The sequence below is a fragment of the Eptatretus burgeri genome, chromosome 10, assembly GCF_056783735.1.
Source record: "Eptatretus burgeri isolate ZD-2024b chromosome 10, Ebu_testis_v1, whole genome shotgun sequence".
In the NCBI taxonomy this organism is placed as follows: domain Eukaryota; kingdom Metazoa; phylum Chordata; class Myxini; order Myxiniformes; family Myxinidae; genus Eptatretus; species Eptatretus burgeri.
In genome coordinates, this window is record NC_140970.1 from 38,063,723 (window position 1) to 38,082,553 (window position 18,831).

General features: G+C 41.2%; 1 protein-coding gene across 1 annotated transcript in view; it reads left to right on the forward strand.

The window, feature by feature from the left end:
- The window catches only part of SCP2 (sterol carrier protein 2), a 101,412-nt gene extending 85,629 nt beyond the window's left edge, over positions 1-15,783 (forward strand). The window contains exons 13-16 of the mRNA XM_085897913.1: positions 7,773-7,860; positions 9,313-9,451; positions 13,881-13,960; positions 15,518-15,783. Coding sequence (XP_085754039.1) covers positions 7,773-7,860; positions 9,313-9,451; positions 13,881-13,960; positions 15,518-15,613 — 403 coding nt within the window. The 3' untranslated portion in view covers positions 15,614-15,783. The remainder of the gene's footprint in view (positions 1-7,772; positions 7,861-9,312; positions 9,452-13,880; positions 13,961-15,517) is intronic.
- Positions 15,784-18,831: the final 3,048 nt, after the last annotated feature.

Sequence of the window (18,831 nt, forward strand, 5' to 3'; positions counted from 1 at the left end):
AAGGGGTTATAAGACAACAACAACAATAATAACACCTGAGAAGGCTTTGTGGACAAGTTCATTCTTCAGCTGCTGTGAAATGCACGAAGGTTAAGCACGAGTCTAGTTTAACGTGTTGATCACGACGAATAAAGCTGTTCAGTGGGCACTCGTCGATTACAGTCGTAAGTGTAAACCAAGTTTTATGTTCACTGTAACCTAGTTTTATAAACCCTGTCACCTAGTTTTATATATACTGTATCCGAGTTTTTTTTATTCACTGTCACCTCGTTTTATATATGCTGTCACCTAGTTTTATATACGCTGTAACCTAGTTTTATATTCACGGTAACCTAGTTTTATCTTCACTGTAACCTCGTTTTATATTCACTGTAACCTAGTTTTATATTCACTGTAACCTAGTTTTATAAACCCTGTCACCTAGTTTTATATATACTGTATCCGAGTTTTTTTTTATTCACTGTCACCTCGTTTTATATACACTGTAACCTCGTTTTATATACGCTGTAACCTCATTTTATATTCACTGTAACTTAGTTTTATCTTCACTGTAACCTCGTTTTATATTCACTGTAACCTAGTTTTATATACACTGTAACCTAGTTTTATATTCGCTGTCACCTCGTTTTATATTCACGGTAACCTAGTTTTATCTTCACTGTAACCTCGTTTTATATTCACTGTAACCTAGTTTTATAAACCCTGTCACCTAGTTTTATATATACTGTATCCGAGTTTTTTATTCACTGTCACCTCATTTTATATACGCTGTCACCTCGTTTTATATACGCTGTAACCTCGTTTTATATTCACTGTAACTTAGTTTTATATTCATGGTAACCTAGTTTTATCTTCACTGTAACCTCGTTTTATATTCGCTGTAACCTCGTTTTATGTTCGCTGTAACCTAGTTTTATATTCGCTGTAACCTCGTCTTATATTCGCTGTAACCTCGTTTTATATTCGCTGTAACCTCGTTTTATATACACTGTAACCTCGTCTTATATACACAATGACCTAGTTTTATATTCACAGTAACCTCGTTTTATATAAGCTCTATCCTCGTTTTCTATACCCTGTAACCTCGTTTTATATACCCTGTAACCTCGTTTTATATTCACTGTAACCTCGTTTTGTATACACTGTAACCTCGTTTTATATGCAATGTAACAGTTATCCCCCGCCGCGTGGCGGAAGGGGTATATTGTTGTCACCCAGGTCATCCGGCTGTCCGTCCGTCCGTCCGTCCTTCCGTAAACATTTATAGCTGTGAGTGTGATAACTCATAAACTGTTCGCCATATCGATTTGAAATTTGAGTCACACATGAACCACCTGAAAAGGAAGAACCCTATTGATTTTGGGTGTGGCCGGATCCAAGATGGCCGACTGGGGCAGCCATCTTGAAAAAATGTTTTTTTGTGATAAATGGAAACCGCTTATCTGATTTCAATTATTTTTGGTTACTACATTCCTCACCCCTGGGGAACTTTTTCGAGATGATGACCAAATAGTGTCTTGTTTCCAATTCACCTCCCTCATTATCTGGAATATGTATGACCTTTTTCATTCAATGGCGGGGGATTCCCCATCTCTGATGGTATATTTTTATATTCACTGCAACCTAGTTTTATATTCACTGCAACCTAGTTTTATATTCACTGTAACCTAGTTTTATATACACTGTAACCTAGTTAGGTCATCTCTATTATCTCAATAGAGATGACCTAATAACCCCAGTCTCGAAATCTGTCCGTCCGTCCATCCACAATCAAACCGAGTGTAGACAAATAACCAATTGTGGAATGGATAGAGGTCGATGAGACATGCACAACGATATAACTTACAAGGTCGTCCAATGTCGAGGTCAACGTCACGAGGCTGTCAAAGTTGCGAAAATCGTCTTTCAAATCGTCTCTCCTCCCTCATTTATCAAGAGAGATCAAATGTTATTAGTGATTCAGATACTATGAACTATTATCGAGAACAACACGAGCCATTTTTTTAAAACTTGCTCTCGTTATGATTTTATAGACCTTCAAACTTCGTTCTGATTCCCCATATGGGCTGTTCATAAAGTACGTACATACAAAAAAAAGTATAAAAAATTAAGAACCGGAACTCTCCGAGACAAATATTGCATTTGAAGCTTTTGTCAGATTTAACTAAAACAATGGAACACAAGTTTATATGCACACTTACTTTCATTTATGACATTAACATTGTTTTGAATGTCATTTTGTACTTTTATTTTCAAAATTGACGTGCTGTGATATTAAAAGAATAAGGTAAATTACACCGCTAGGGACTGCATCGTCATGGCTTACAAACATCAATTCATTAGGAACTGCTGGCTTTGCAAGCGATTAGCGATGTATGAGGGGGGTGGGTGGGTGGGTGGTCACTTGCCTGCATTCAGAGGGGGGTGGGTGGTTTTGAAACCCGGAAGTAGAGCGTACGTACTTTATGAACTGCCCCAATTCCAGTCTGGCACAGAGTTACTTTCGACCTCTGGCAGAGATGAGCGGCACTCCCTCTTGGGGGTATTTTTTTAATATACACTGCAACCGAGATTTATATGCACTGTAACCTAGTTTTATATACACTGTAACCTAGTTTTATATACACTGTAACCTAGTTTTATATACACTGTAACCTAGTTTTATATACACTGTAACCTAGTTTTATATACACTGTAACCTAGTTTTATATACACTGTAACCTAGTTTTATATACACTGTAACCTAGTTTTATATACACTGTAACCTAGTTTTATATACACTGTAACCTAGTTTTATATACACTGTAACCTAGTTTTATATACACTGTAACCTAGTTTTATATACACTGTAACCTAGTTTTATATACACTGTAACCTCGTTTTATATGCACTGTAACCTCGTTTTATATACACTGTAACCTCGTTTTATATTGACTGGAGTCAGTTTTATAGACACTGTAACCTCGTTTTATATACACTGTAACCTAGTTTTATATTCACTGTCACCTCGTTTTATATACACTGTAACCTAGTTTTATATTCACTGTAGCCTAGTTTTATATACACTGTAACCTTGTTTTATATACACTGTAACCTGGTTTTATATACAATGTAACCTGGTTTTATATACACTGTAACCTGGTTTTATACACACTGTAACCTGGTTTTATATACACTGTAACCTGGTTTTATATACACTGTAACCTCGTTTAATATACACTGTAACCTAGTTTTATATTGACTGTAACCTCGTTTTATATGCACTGGCACCTCGTTTTATAGACACTGTAACCTTGTTTTATATACACTGTAACCTAGTTTGAAATGCACTGTAACCTAGTTTGAAATGCACTGTAACCTAGTTTGAAATGCACTGTAACCTAGTTTGAAATGCACTGTAACCTCGTTTTATATACACTGGCACCTCGTTTTATAGACACTGTAACCTTGTTTTATATACACTGTAACCTAGTTTGAAATGCACTGTAACCTCGTTTTATATACACTGGCACCTCGTTTTATAGACACTGTAACCTTGTTTTATATACACTGTAACCTTGTTTTATATACACTGTAACCTAGTTTGAAATGCACTGTAACCTCGTTTTATATTCACTGTAACCTCGTTTTATATGCACTGTAACCGAGTTTTATATTCGCTGTAACCTCATCTTATATTCGCTGTAACCTAGTTTTATATTGACTGTAACCTCTTTTTATATACGCTGTGACCTTTTATATACACTGCAGATGTGCCAGAAGCATTTCAGATTTGGGGTGTGTGTGTGTGTGTGTGTGTGTGTGTGTGTGTGTGTGTGTGTGTGTGTGTGTGTGTGTGTGTGTGTGTGTGTGTGTGTGTGTGTGTGTGTGTGTGTGTGTGTGTGTGTGTGTGTGTGTGTGTGTGTGTGTGTGTGTGTGTGTGTGTGTGTGTTGGCGGGGGGGTGCATGGGTGAGATAGGTAAAGGGGTGTCAGCCAAGTATCATTAGGATGCATCTCATGAGTATGCCTGGTGTTGGCTTAATGGTTAGGGTGGTGGGCTTGGGATCCTGGGATCCTGAGTTAAAATCCCACTCTGCGGTTGAATTATTACCAGATGGGATTGACTGCGTGTCATCCTTCCGAGGTCAGCAAAATGAGTGCCAACTTGCTGGTATCCTGTGTCGGAATGGTGACCTGTCCAGGATTGTGCCCAATAGCTCAGAAGATTGTTTGGGTAGCACCAACGCTCTGCACAAGGCATGGTCCCATTGGATGGATCGATCTCCTGAGTCGTTTTGTAACGTGATGGTTGGTGCTGAAAATAGTTTGTCGGTACACCTAAGCTGTGCCCTAACATCCGCACGAGTTAATTTTGAACCTTTAGACTTCTCGAGATTTATTCTGTGTGCAACCTTCCCCCCTCCCTGCCCCTGTATTTTCTCAATGGATCTCCACGATTCACACAGGTGATCAATTTGATCCCAAAACTATGAAAGCGCGAGAACAGCACTTGGTGGAGCACATACATCCACCATGCAGAACAGTTTATGTTTTGTATCCCACTGATTGGCTGGATCTGGATCCAGACCTGAACCAAAATTTGATCAGCTTGTTCTTGTCATGTTACCAACTCTTCCACCTACTTTTGTCACAATGCATCCATAACTTTTTGACATATTGTGCGATGTATCGTTATTAGCCTCATCTCTCAATGGTGAAAAATCACTTTCGAAGTTATCGTTCCCAGATCCAGATCTGGATCTTCATCAACCTGGCAGACCCTGGCCAGGACTTGTTTTGTGGAGTTTTGTGTGCTGGCATTACGGAATTGACAATACATATAAATAATATGCAATTATACAGAATTATACTTATTTATTTTATTTCTCAACCTGGCAATATCTCAGGCACCTTTTGAGCTTGGAAGCTAATATTTGGACATCACAGTGAGCAAGTGATTTGGCTATAAACTATAAAGGGTATTTTTGATTTGTTGATTAATTACTTTCTTTCTTCCTTTCTGGGTGATATCTCAGCCATCCTTTGAGCTAGGAAGCTGAAATTTGGGGACAAAAGTGAAGATGTTCTTTGGTGGAAAAAAAGTATTTTTTATTTTTTGATTAATGAATTACATAATTATTATCGATTTATTAATTAGTTATTTTATTTCTCATCCTGGCAATATCTCAGGTACCCTTTGAGCTTGGAAACTGATATTGGACATGACAGTGAATAAATAAGTGATTTGGCTATAAAGGGTTTATTGATTAAAAAATTAATTATATAATTTTTCGATGAATGGCTTAATTTTCAAAAAGTTACAGATTCAGATGAAACATTGGTTGATTAGGTATGCTATGAGCCAATTGATAAATAAATTATTTTACCATTATTTATTTATTTTAATGATGCAATTGATCAGTTAACCAATCAATTATTGTACTCGCTCCCAATTCCGCCTCCATGTGCTGAAAGGCGGCATCTGCTGGGCGTTTTCGGCACCCCGGCAATGTCATGCGCTGGAGGATTTGTTAATTATTTATATATTTGGCATGGGAGGATGGTGTACTTTGAATGTACCTCCACTTGTTTGTTTGTTTGTTTGTGTGCAGGATATATCAAAAAGTTGTGGACGGATGCAGATGAAACTTGGTGGGCACGTTGGATGTGTGACACGGACGAACTGATTAGATTTTGGTGAAGATCCGGGCTCGGATCCGGTTACAAGACTTTTTAAAGTGATTCTTCACCATTGAGAGTTTGGACTAAACTGATGTATATATTATGATATCTCAAAAAATTGTGGACAGATTCGGACGAAACTTGGACAGGTTGGGTGTGTCCATGTCGCAAGGACGAATTGATTCGATTTTGGTGAAGATCCAGATTCGAGAATTCTTTAATTTGTAAGTGATTCTTTGCCATTGGGAAATTGGGCCAAAACAATACAAAACATGATATATCAAAAATCTATTGTGCCCCATATGTTCTGCTGGATCAGACATTGCATGATGGAGGTATGCGCTCGACCAAGTCCGCTTCCAGCTATCACTGTCATGATCATTAAAATTATTATTACTTGTCCGACCCTTCCCTGACGGTAGTTGAACAACTTGCATTGTATTTGTTACAGCACAGTGATACAGTTTATTGACAGCTCGGTATATTTTGGTGTGTGTGTGTGTGTGTGTGTGTGTGTGTGTGTGTGTGTGCGTGTGTGTGTGTGTGTGTGTGTGTGTGTGTGTGTGTGTGTGTGTGTGTGTGTGTGTGTGTGTGTGTGTGTGTGTGTGTTAGTGTGTGTGAATTAGTATGTGTGTCTCCTCCATAGCTCCAAAACCTTGGAACGTAGCAGCCTGAAACTTTGCATGCATACTAAGGGAACTCCAAGGTAGTGCAGGAATTAAAATTGGGTGCTTGGGTTAGATTAAATACCCCTTTGGATGATAAGTAATGGCTTACGCTCCATGAAAGGCTTATCCTTCGTCAGCCCAAGTTCACCTCGAGTCTCAACTGCCACATTGATTCGGCCGATTCAAACATGCCTTGCCTTGGAAATGCGATGTATTCTCACAGACTAATTAAAGTATATAATCAAAATTTTATATCTGATTTGAGAATCGGATCTCGTGGACTAAAATAAGTGTCGAAAACACCTTTTTTGAAATTGATGCATTAATTGTTCAATTGATCAGGTTATCATGAATTTTTTTTTCAAGAAAAATGTGGCTGAACTCCTTGGACCCTTTCTTGTCTTCTTGGATCTGTCCATGTCGTCCTGATAGAATAGATGTTACCATACAATCTGTGATTTGTGGGATTTTGGGCATGGTCGTTTTTATTTATTTTACTTATTTCTTTTGGTTATTTCTCCAAAATAAGCTCAGAGTCGGGCCCGATCCATACGTACATTGGCTAACATTTGACTCAAACAACTTCTCAAAAACTACCCGACCAATCGACCAAATTTCGTACGATGCTTCAGAACAGGAAGATCTCATGGGGTTGTCCTCCCCATCTGAATGCGCCCCCTATAAAGGGGTTTAAATGGCGATTTTGCCACAAATATTGGTCTTTTGTTCAAAAATCTTCTGAGAAACCATCAGATAGATCCAGACCAAACTCGCAACGAGGCATCGGGACCATGCCCTAACCTTAAGTTGTGCTCCTCATGGCCGGATCTCCCCCAGAAAGGGGTCATGAGCCCCCTCCCCTAATCCTTCATTTTCACGAAAACATCTTCACCATAACTACACCTGAGTGATTTGGACAAAATTTGGTATGATGCATCAGGACAGTAAGGTTCATAGGGTTGTGCTCCCTATCTGGATCCAACCATTTAATGGGGGTTAAAGTGGGGTTTTGTCCCAAATATTCGTATTTCATTCAAAAATCTTTCTCAAAAACTGACGACGAGATCCACTTTATCGGTCCCGTCTCTGGTCATCCCACCTGTTGGGGAAATAACCCTCAGTCCCCCACGGGGCTATTCATTTCATAGTCGTGTCAATTCTGAGTTGCACTTTTGTGGCAATTCCAAGTTGTTCTGAGGTCACTCGTATTATTTTGCCAAATGTTACATCAGGTTGTTTGCCATTGCCTTCCAATGCAGGGTTAGTGTTAATTTAATGGTCACTCCAAGATGAGAGCATAGTTATATAGCAATGCCCTACCCACATTGCACCAGAGGAAATCTTTATCCAAAAACCAAACACATTTGTGAATAGGCAACATTTATTTGAACTGTCGGCAATAACTGTATGGCTTGTGTGCGTGTTGTATGTGCATTGTGCAGGGTTGTGATGGCTCCTTCAAATGACGTGAATGCCGAGGAATTCAAGAGTGCAGCTGTTTTTGATGGCATAAAAGAAAAGTTGAAGCAGGTATACCTTGCACTGGGTCCTTGATGTTATGATTAATGATGCTGTTTATGGAAAATAATGTGCCGAAACAGATTCCCCTCCCTTCTCTGTTTGGCTTTGACTTGGTACAAAGGTTGTCTTGGAATTGTTTTGGTGACACAGATCTCTTGTCCACGATTAATTTTCATTGATGCTTATGCAGCACAAGGCTATTGATTGTATAGTGATTGAAGCTTGGCTATGCTGCTTAGGCAGTGCCTCCCCTCCCCCCCATAGATAATGGCAGTATTTCTCAAATTTGATGAGGGAACCACCACACAGTGGCCTACCCTTTTTCTAAATGTAACATGGTACCTTTAAGGTCCACAAGGAAATGCTTGCAAATGCAACAGCTGTCTTAATATCTCCTCCAAAATATAGTGTATTCATCATTTCAACACCTGGACAGCAAAGCACCAGGGAGGAATTTTTCACTAGTTGTGCTACTGACATTTACATATATTATTCCATGACCTGATAATACTGTTACGAATTTGGAATTCGATTGCACGCAACATTCAGGTTCCTTTAGTCAGCTATGTCGATAAGTGCTTGTTCCCTCGATAGCTCACCTTCCATTGTTTAAATGTTCAGGAATCTATTTAATAGTTAGGGAACGAACAATGGACACATCCCTCCCCCTCTTCTGCGAAGAGCAAGAAGAACCCTGCCGTCCCGTGAATCATGATGTCAACAACTCCCTCCCACCCTTGGTTGAGCAGGGGATGGAGCACGAGGGCATGAGTCATGAGTCACGCCGGGAGCGGGGGAAGAGCGGGAGAAGGATAAGAGGAGATCCCTGCTTCGGCAGAGAGTAGTCGTTCAGCAGACCGTCGGGTCCTGCTTGGCTTGGGCTAGGGTTGAGGCCTTCAGAAGCTTTTCGCATCGGCTGGCTCGGTGAGCTTCGGCTGCAGCCTCGCTCGAGAGGAGGCTTTTTGCTTTGGTGGTTCAGTGGGCCTTCGGCTTCTGCTTTACTCGGAAGACTTCTTGGAGAGCTGCTTTGTTTGGGAGTTAGAAAGCCGTTGGTTTGCCATACGAGATCCGTCGAGGGTGGAATACCCCGGTAGTTGGATCACGTGGGTATTTAGGTACATTGAAGATTGGCAATCGACCCTACCCCACGTGATCTGCCCATTGGCGTATTTCGGTTCTTGTACAAGGACCCGTCGCTCAGACTTATCCGGGTGGCGATCTATATTCCGGGCGATCGGTCGGGCCGACTCAACTTGCGGCTCCGTTCAGAGCGGTCGGTTGGCGGCCGACTCCTGGCCCGTAACAATACCTTAAGTTCCATTGAATGCACACCCCATCCTGCCATGATGATGTGGTCATCTGCCTGGCTGTACATATCTGTTGAAACCTCAAGTGTTGCTCTCCATATTTTGAGATGGGAGAAAGTGGACTGTTCATTTAATTATCTGTTATTGTGTGCAGGAGGGAAAACAGCTTGTTGGAAAGGTTGGAGCTGTGTTTGCTTTCCATGTAACTAACGGTCCAGGGGGGAAAGAAAGCCACTGGGTGGTTGATTTGAAGAACGGCAGCGGCTCGGTGGACCTTGTCTCAAATGATAAACGTAAGCAAATGTGCATTTGATTTTCCTGCTGGACATTGCTTTGTATGTGCTTCCTTGAAGTTCTTCAAAGCTGAGTTTGCCTGATTGGATCCGGCTTGTCGTTCTGTTATTGTTATTGTTATCCCTGTGTTGTTTATTGTGCTTTCTTCCAATTTCCTTGAATTTATCGTTCCGTGTTGGTGTGTATTATCAAATTCCATATCCTTGTGAGTGTTCGGCCGACACCCCAAGGCCTCAACTAGTGAACGTGTGCTTTCTGTCTCTAATCTGCCATGTACCTCATTCAGCACATCTTTACAGTAGGTGTAATCCTGTCATGCTCCTCAACTTTTTCTTTCATTTCCCACTCTTCTTTTCCAAAAACACCCCAAGACTCATTTAACTCCAAGAATACAAATCACAAACATCTTACGTGTTTTTCTTCTTCATCTTGAGCTCTACCTCTTCTTCACGCAGTTTTTTTTTTAACCTATCAATTGCGAACACTAGTTCCATCGACCATCCCTCCATACTTAGAGCATGGTATTTCTCCTCATTTCACCCCTCGTAACACCTATCTTCATGTTACAGAATTGGGGATCATGAGAAGTTCTTTCTGCAAAGGTTGCTTACACATGACCATCAACTCCCCTGTACAACCATTAATCGTGCCAAACTCCTCCCCTGGTCTTCACGTCCACATCCTCCTGCCGAGAACCATTCCATGTGTCCCCAAACTCAGCATTCCTCCACCCCAGGTCCCCTCTCTCTGAATCTCCATGCCCTGTCCCCTCCCAGTTTTCCCCTCGCCCCAGCCCTTCCCGCGCCCAGATTCCCCCTCGCCTGGCTCCTTCCATCTTGCTGAAGTATGCTTCCTCTCTATCCCTTCCATCAAATGATTCCACAACTGACTCTGCTTATGAAAAGGCCAAATGCCTCAGTTCTGTGTTTGCTTCCAAATAGTTTCTCCCCAACCCCTCACTCGCTGTAAGCATCATACCCAGTCACACTCAACCGCTCCTTGTCTTTTTCTTTTTCACCTGAGAAGATTGAGAAGTTTCTGGCAATCCTCGACTCTGATTCTGCAACTGTACGTCTCCGAAAGAGAAGTATATGCTTTTTTAAGAGAAGTACATGTGCCTTAAAAACCCGCTCTGCTGCTCTTGCGCATCCTCTTTCTGCTCTGTTCACCCTATCATTTTCTGTCGGTCATCGTCCATCTACTGTGAAGTCGGCTAACATCACTGTGTCACATAAACGTGGTGAAAAAACAATTTGAATGTACATAAACAGGATTACTTGACCGACAACTTTCTGACCTTCTCTACTGCTATAGTCAATGCATGGCTCTACGGGGATCCTCTCATCTCCTCTCCTCTCCCTATCAAGGCTCGATTGCCCCAAGGCAGTGTTCTGGGCCCAGTCCTATTCCTAATCCTAATTTTCATCAACGATTTTCTGACTCTCAGGAAAATCACCTTCATCTCTTTCCTGATTACTCCACCCGCTGTCGTGTAACATTCCTCATCCTTCATATAGGCGTAGGCAGTAGCCTTTTCCCTCTCTGCACAGATTGATAGAATCACGAGCTGGTCCTACACTTGTAATATGCCTTTCAACCCTGAAAAATCTGACACACTCACTCTATCTCTCTGGAAAGACCATCTGGTGAACCCTCCCATCTACTTCCTTAACAATCTTCTTGAAGAAATTCAGTCACTCAAACTTCTGGGTCTTACTATTAGCCATGATCTTTCTTTGAGAAACCACATATTTAAATTGGCCCCAAAACCATATCTAAAATGGCCTCAACGGGCATCCTCTGTCGTGCAGTCTTTCCTTGGCACATCTGAACTTTTTTTCTACTTTACAAGGCCTTCATCTAAAGCTTGATGGAAGACTGCTCCCTCTTCTGGGCAAGCGCCCCTGCCTTCACACCTTGCTCAGCTTAACGCCGTGGAAACAAAGGACTTCAAAATCATTGGTAAATCACACGATAAAGCTCAGTTTCTAGGCCTATCAGTTTAACATCATGGACAAGTAGATGGTGTGTTTTTCACCACCTCCTTTCTGTTTCCCCCACCCCCTCGTTCCTTAGATTTCTTCAGGGCATATGTGGTCTGCCAGTAACCCCCGTCTGGTGACACTCCCAAAATCCAGTCTCGCTGTTCACTTCCACTAATTTGTACATTGTTTTTCCCCCACATGTAGAACCAACTTACTCGGTCTCTTCGATATCATTCTTCCCTCGTGGACTTTCAGACGACCGCTCACTTCCATCTTCAGTCATCCCTCATCCACAACCATGCTATTGTCGTGTCCAGGTGGTGTCTACCTGGACAGATGGCAAAGCCTCTCCCTTGAAGGCCTACAGCCGAGACTCGGCGATAAATGCACGTGTGGGAAGAGGTGCAATGGCGGAGGGGCGGAGGAGCACAGCACAAGGGGGGTTTATACTTGAACCCCACTACAAATACACGGCTACAGCTTCTTCAAAGGAATACATTTAATGGAAATAGACAAATATTTACAAAGGACAATAATTCAAAAGGTAACGATAATAATGAAGTAAATAAATCCTAAAGTCGAGGCGCCTCTTCACACAGATTCAAATACAGACAAAGGGAAAACTGAATAAAAAGAAAACCCTTCCTTTCGAATATTCTTGTACTTTGCTTGACCCAGAACTGGTCTTTGTGGAACTTAGAATCGAGGCGCTTCTTTTCACACATGCAGATCCGCGCAGCAAAATTGCACCTCTGCTTCTCTTGTAGTGGGATAATGCACGCCGGGCAATCCATGAGCGGCACCCCACACCAGCGGCTCATAGACCCAGTGTAACGGCCCCGTGCGCCGATCGTCCTCACCGACCCAACGAAGAGCCAAAGGCCAGTGTCTTGCTTCACCATGCGGACCAAATCGCCTCAACACGAATACAAGGATTGTGCAGTCCTCGTCGTGTGCGCTCACCCTAAACTCTCACCTCTCCAAAATGTGCCTCATGCCTCCGCTCTGATCACGGCTCTTCAAAAATGTGCAAGCCAAACTTCCTCTCGATCACACCTATATAACCTCCGCCTCCGGGGCGTGGCCTGCTCGCATGAAGCCCGGGAAGGCGGCACTTCTGCCTGCTCGGCGAGCTTCTGACGTCGCATCGATCAGCCTCGGGGGCGTGCCTTCGCTTGTTGTCACCCTTTGAAGGGGGCTTCCTGCCTGCTTGTAGTTGTTTTAGGGACGTGTTCCCCACCTTTATTGCCGATCTTGAAATATAAAAACATAGGGAAAAATCACAGAGGGCAATCACATACTGGGAAACCTATTCTTAAGCCCTCGCTAATTAACATGAAACCATCCCCTTTGTGGTGACACATAACACATAAACTCACAGTTTCCCAACTTAATTACATCGAGATGCCTCCGACACATCCACGGACCAAGCAACTCCACACAATACTATGTTCCCTATTAAATTCCTCCATCTACCCCACAAGCATAACAATATTTTCTACTCCCATTAACCCTCCCCCAAGCTAACCATTTTCCAGGTTTCCAGTGTTTTCTTTCCACCTTCTGTGATTGTGTGTTTGTGGCTCGAACCATCTTGTTCACCCCCTGTGTCCTCCCCTCTCATTCTTCTCTTATTCTTCCAAGTCTCCTTCCCTACATCCCTATCCTTCCAAGTCCCCCTCTATTTTATCCCTCAAACCTGCAGTTGGTGTGTTCCCATGCCCCCTCTTCCTACTGCTCTTTTCGTTGTTACATCCTGGTCTGTTCTGTGTTCTAGCTCCTCCATGAGCCTCGGCTCTGTATAAAATTAAATAATACTAACTTGTCCTCTCATTACCTCCGCCACCAAAGGTTAAGGAGGTTATGTTTTCACCCCTCTCTGTCTGTTTGTTTGTCAATGTCTGTGTGCAGGATATCTTAAAAAGTTGTGTATGGATCCAGATGAAATTTTGTGGGCAGGTTTGGTGTCTGACAAAGATGAACCGATTATATTTTGGTGATAATCCGGATCTGGATCTGACTACTCGAATTTTTTTTAGTGACTCTTCACCATTGAGAGATAGGGCCAAAAACGATATATAGTGTGATATCTCAAAAAGTTGAGCACGGATTTGGATGAAACTTGGTGGGCAGGATGGTGTGCGACCACGACAAATTGATTCGATTTTCGTGAAGATCGGAATCCGGATATGAAATAATTTAATTTCTACAGTGATTCTTCACCATTGAAAGATAGAGCCAAAAACGATTTGTAGCATGATATTTCAAAAATGTATTGGCCCCGATATGCTCTCGTGGATCAGGCATTGCATGGAGTAGGTATGCGATCTTCCGAGTGCCCTACTAGTTGATTTACCTCATGTTTTGCACTCATTTGTTGAACACTTGGTTTCTGTGCAGCAAGATCATTTCCTTTCTACCCTGTTCCTGCCTCCCCTGGTAGGGAGTTCTGCTGATTGCACGATTATTGTGGCAGACTCAGACCTGCCAGAGATATTGATGGGAAAAATGAATCCACAAATGGTGAGATTAAGCATTTGTTACACAACTGAAACAATCCATCTCACCTGAATGCAATAATCTTGGATAATCTTCTTTTCAATCCCACAGCAAACAAAATAGACATTAAAATAAATTGCAACCTGGCTTGTAGCAAGGTATTATGTACACATTTAGGACACGGGGGACCAAAAAATGAAAGTCATTGTATGATTAAGTTTTGCATATCATTTGTTAGCCAACATCATGGGGATTCAGGATCTATTTGGGCAGAGCTTAATTCTTCCTCTTTCTATTGCTCTGACAGGGTTAAAGCTCTGACCAAACTAATATTTTAGGATTAAAAGTGCAGATTTCTTAAAAAACGTTACGTACTTCCTAATGACCTTTGATGTTCTGTATACTGAACACAAACTGGCCTTTGGTTCTTGATTTTTATATCATAGAGCCATCTTGGTAAACTTATTCTATGGTTATAAAATCAAGCTTATAGCTACCAGTAATTTTGTAGCAGCTTGGTAAATGCAATTTGTTACGTACTTCCGAACATTTTTGATAGAGTTTGTGTTTGGATAAAAAAACATGCTTTGTAAGCAACTATATCCATAGGACCCATAGCAAAGTATACATTTTCTGAAAGCACAGACACTTGGGCATTAAATAACATTAAGATTGTTTATCTTATTAAAACTGGGTTCAAGTTCTAAGCTTTCTCCTCATTTAGGACCACAGTGTACACAATACCATGCTACAAGCCACTTGCAATGATGCTATTATAAAAATGGCCAACAGGTGGAATAGGTAGCAAATAATGTCTGGTCAAAGATATTGTTATTTTTTTTTTTTTTGAGTGACTTGTTCTCATTGATGTTTTGAATGCATTGAAGGGGAAGATGTAAAAGGAACAGTGAGATCGGATGGACACCGTTGCAAAGTGGGTTCTTTTGGCAGGAGAACGAGGAATGCAATGATAATTATGCTAAAACAGAATAAAATTTGAATATTTTCTCTATTTTACTTAAAAGGGAAAACTTTATGCAGCTTACATTGGAAGCATGATGTTGTATGGCAGTGAAACATAGGTGATCAAAAAGGAGGACGAACGGAAGTGTGAATGAAATGAAACGAGAATGGTGAGGTGGATGTGTAATGTGACACTGAAGGATAGGAAACCAAATGTGGGATTAAGAGATAGGTTTGGTGTAGAAAGCATTAGTGAGGTTATGCGCAGGGGTCGGTTGAGGTGGTTGGGACATATGGAAAGGATGGGGGCAGACAGCTGTGTAAAGAGGTGTATAAATATGAATGTGAATGGAAGGAGAGCAAGAGGCCGTTCGAGGAAAACATGGGATGTGTTGCTGAGAGGCGATCTGAGAATTAAAGACCTAACAAGAGGGTGAGCAAGCGATTGTGGAGCCTGGAAAGCAGCCATAAGGTGAACCACGGCTTTCACCATGCAAGCATGGAAACAGCCTTAAAATAATGACGACGACGATGATGATTACTTCACTTGCATGTGATTTTGACATGCATCACTGTCATTTTGTTTCTTTTTTTTTGTCATGCCTCCGTATGCTACAGGCATTCATGAAAGGAAAGCTAAAGATTAAGGGTAAGATGGCAGCTGCCTTCAAACTTCAGAATCTTCGGTTGCGGACCCCCAAAGCTCGACTGTAAGCTGCAAGCCTCGAAACCTAACATGATCAAAAGCATTCGTTTTGAAAGGCTAGTTTTATCTTTCCAGCTGAGTGTTTAATATACCAGTGGATATAAAATGTTTATACGATTCCTATCATTTTAAAAGTGGACGACCTTGCACTTGATTATAATAAATCACCTCGATTTGATGTGTGGAATAGCATTAATTTTAAATGACAATTTAATAATTGTTCTTCATTGCTTGGTGGCATTATTTAGAGTTTGAGTTGTCTCTGTCTCTCTCATGTACCATACTCTTCCGTGCCACCGAAGCAGGTTCCTGAGCAAAGGTTGCACTGGATGGTTTGCCATTGCCTTCTCAGCAGTAGTTCTGGAAAGAATTTGGAATTTGTTCATGGTGCCGGCGATAGCTCGTTTACTTTTTACGAAGGTCTTTAACATCCATCAACTAATGTCGGTAGACAGGATACCCGTTTAATGCCCACCGAGGGGCGGCACACATTGATGAATAATCTTGGCTGTGAAACATTTAGATGACAGTTTACAGCCGGACCGAGATTCAAACCCAGGCTACATAGCTTTGAGGGGAGTGTGCCATTCGGCTAGGGCATCCTGACAGCCCGTGCTAGCATTATTTAGAGCTTTTTAGATGATCGCTTGGATAAAATTCACCCAGGAAATAGTTATCAGGCCACCAATTTCTAATTTTGGGTGAGCTAGACTGCGAGAGGACTAGGAAATTCTCAGGAAATGCTTTCCACCAGTTAAGGTCTTACTGTGAGACAAGTTCCTTATTAAAGTCAATGTCCTTTCTCATTGCCCACATCCTTGTGGTTCATGAAAAAGTTATTGCCGGTCAAATAATTCCATTTATGTACATTAAAATTGAGCCACAGTATACCCAAAACTTCAGGTAACCAAGGCGCTAATTAAACAGACGTCGTAAGGCACCAATTTCCAATTCACATAAGTGCCTACACGAATGGCTCATTTGAATAACTGTGAACATCATTGATTGATTAACTAGTCAGAAAACAGTCTCATTGCTCGTTTACAGAGCACCATATCCCAGAAGGAGGAGTTAATGAAGTCTTGACAAGGTGTTGTCTTTGGCATCTCCTTCAGGTTTATTTCAACTCCACCAGCCATGCCCAAAATTAGCTTAAATAACTGGAATTGTTCTCGAAGGCAAGTGTTGATCTGCATCGGCAAATGAGTTAAACACTGGATGGAACCAAGAGCACGTGTATCGAGTTATGCTAACCACCATGGGAAGCAAGGAGAAGATGATACACCCAAAACAGCAGCTTCTTGGTTCCTATTGTGGTTAGCGTAACTAAATCGGCATCCTGTTGATTTTAATCCAATACCCAAAATGAACCTTGTTGACTTCATCATCAAGAACAATAGAAGCAGCACCACCCTCATCCATTAATCTGCCAGACCATTGAAAATTAATCATCTCACAATGGAAGAGAACCCAATATTAGATTCTTGGATGTAGCAGATGTGACTTTCATCACATCAAACCATCAACTGATGAATGAGTTTGAGTTTTTGGATGTCAGGCAATCATAAAGTACAAGCTCATTGACTTCCGGAAATCCATTTTACGCAACACGAGAATCATGTGAAATGAGCCACAATGGAGGAAGCATTGTACTTGTATTTACCAACCAGTTTCTTTGCTTGAACATTCCTTTATTCTGAATGCGTTCTCTCTGAAATGTTTTATTATTATTTTAAAGAGACTGGAAAGATGTGTGTACAGTTTTGATTTGAACATGTACAGTTTTGAGGAAAGCATGAGTAAAATAATGTTTCACTACAACTGCACTCTGTAGAGCACATACAGTACCTGTGCCAGGCTGAACAGTTTACATTTTGTGTCGCACTGAGGGCTGGATTTGGATCCCGACCTGAACCAAAATCTAATTGGCTTGTTCTTGTCACCTCTCCAACTGTTCCACAAAGTTTTATCATCCGTCCACAACTTTTTGAAATGTTGTTTTTGGCCCAATCTCTCACTGGTGAAGACGCGCTTAAATTTCTTTGAGAAATTCTCGGATCGGGATCGTCACCAAAATCATATTGATTCTTCCTTGTCACACACTCAACCTGTCCACCAAGTTTTGTCCAAATCCGTCCTTAACTTTTTGGGATATCCAGCTCGCAGACACAAACAAACAGGAGTGAAAACATCATCTCTATTCACTTTCAGTGGTGGAGGTAGTAATGTCAAATGTCTTCAAAGCTATCCAGACAATCAAAAAGGTGGGATTTGGGTGGTGAAGAACAACATTATCAACTCAGCTGATACGAGTCCATAATCGTGAGGGTAAACCAAGAATACCAGAGTGGTCATAATGTACCAGAAACTGCACACACAAAAAACTCCTTTCACCATCCCCATTATAGGATGTCTGCTTTCATCATTAATTAACCTCTGCCATCTTCGAAGATGGATGGAGGTTACTGTTTTCACCCCTTTCTGTTTGTTTGTTTGTTTGTGAACAGTATTACGGAAAAACTCCTCGACGGATTTCGACGAAACTTGGTAGGGGGGTTAGGTATGGTCCAAGGATCATGCCATTAAATTTTGGACTTGGTCCCCCCCCCCTCAAAAAAAAATTAGAGAATTTTTTTTTTTGCATTTCTACATGTTTTAAGTGATTTCCAACCCCCCCCCCCCAAAAATTTTTTTTAACCCAACCCCCCCAAAAAAGAATTTTTTTTTTTTTTTGCATTTCTACATATTTTAAGTGATTTCCAACCCCCCAAATGTTTGAGAATTCTTTTTTTGCATTTTTACATGTTTTAAGTGATTTCCAACGCCCCAAAAATTGTTACCCCCCAAAAAAGTATTTTTTATTTTTTTTGCATTTCTACATGTTTTAAGTGTTTTCCAATCTCTCCCCCTCCCCCCCAAAAAAAAATTGTTGGAGAAAAAAATTTTTGCAACTTTTTTTTCAACAAAATTTCGATTTTTTTTTTTATTTTTTTTTTTTTTGCATTTTTACATGTTTTAAGTGATTTCCAACCCCACCCCCCCCAAAAAAAAAATGTTGGAGAAAAGAACTATAACTCTCAGCACTGTTGACATCGTATTTAATGAATAAGATATAAGGTTCACTTGAGTGACCCAGCAGTATTGGCGGCGGAGGTTTTGCACTCTCCCGAGTGCTCCCCCTCTAGTTTTATATGCAGCCGATGGCTGCTGGTTGCATCGTTGCTGG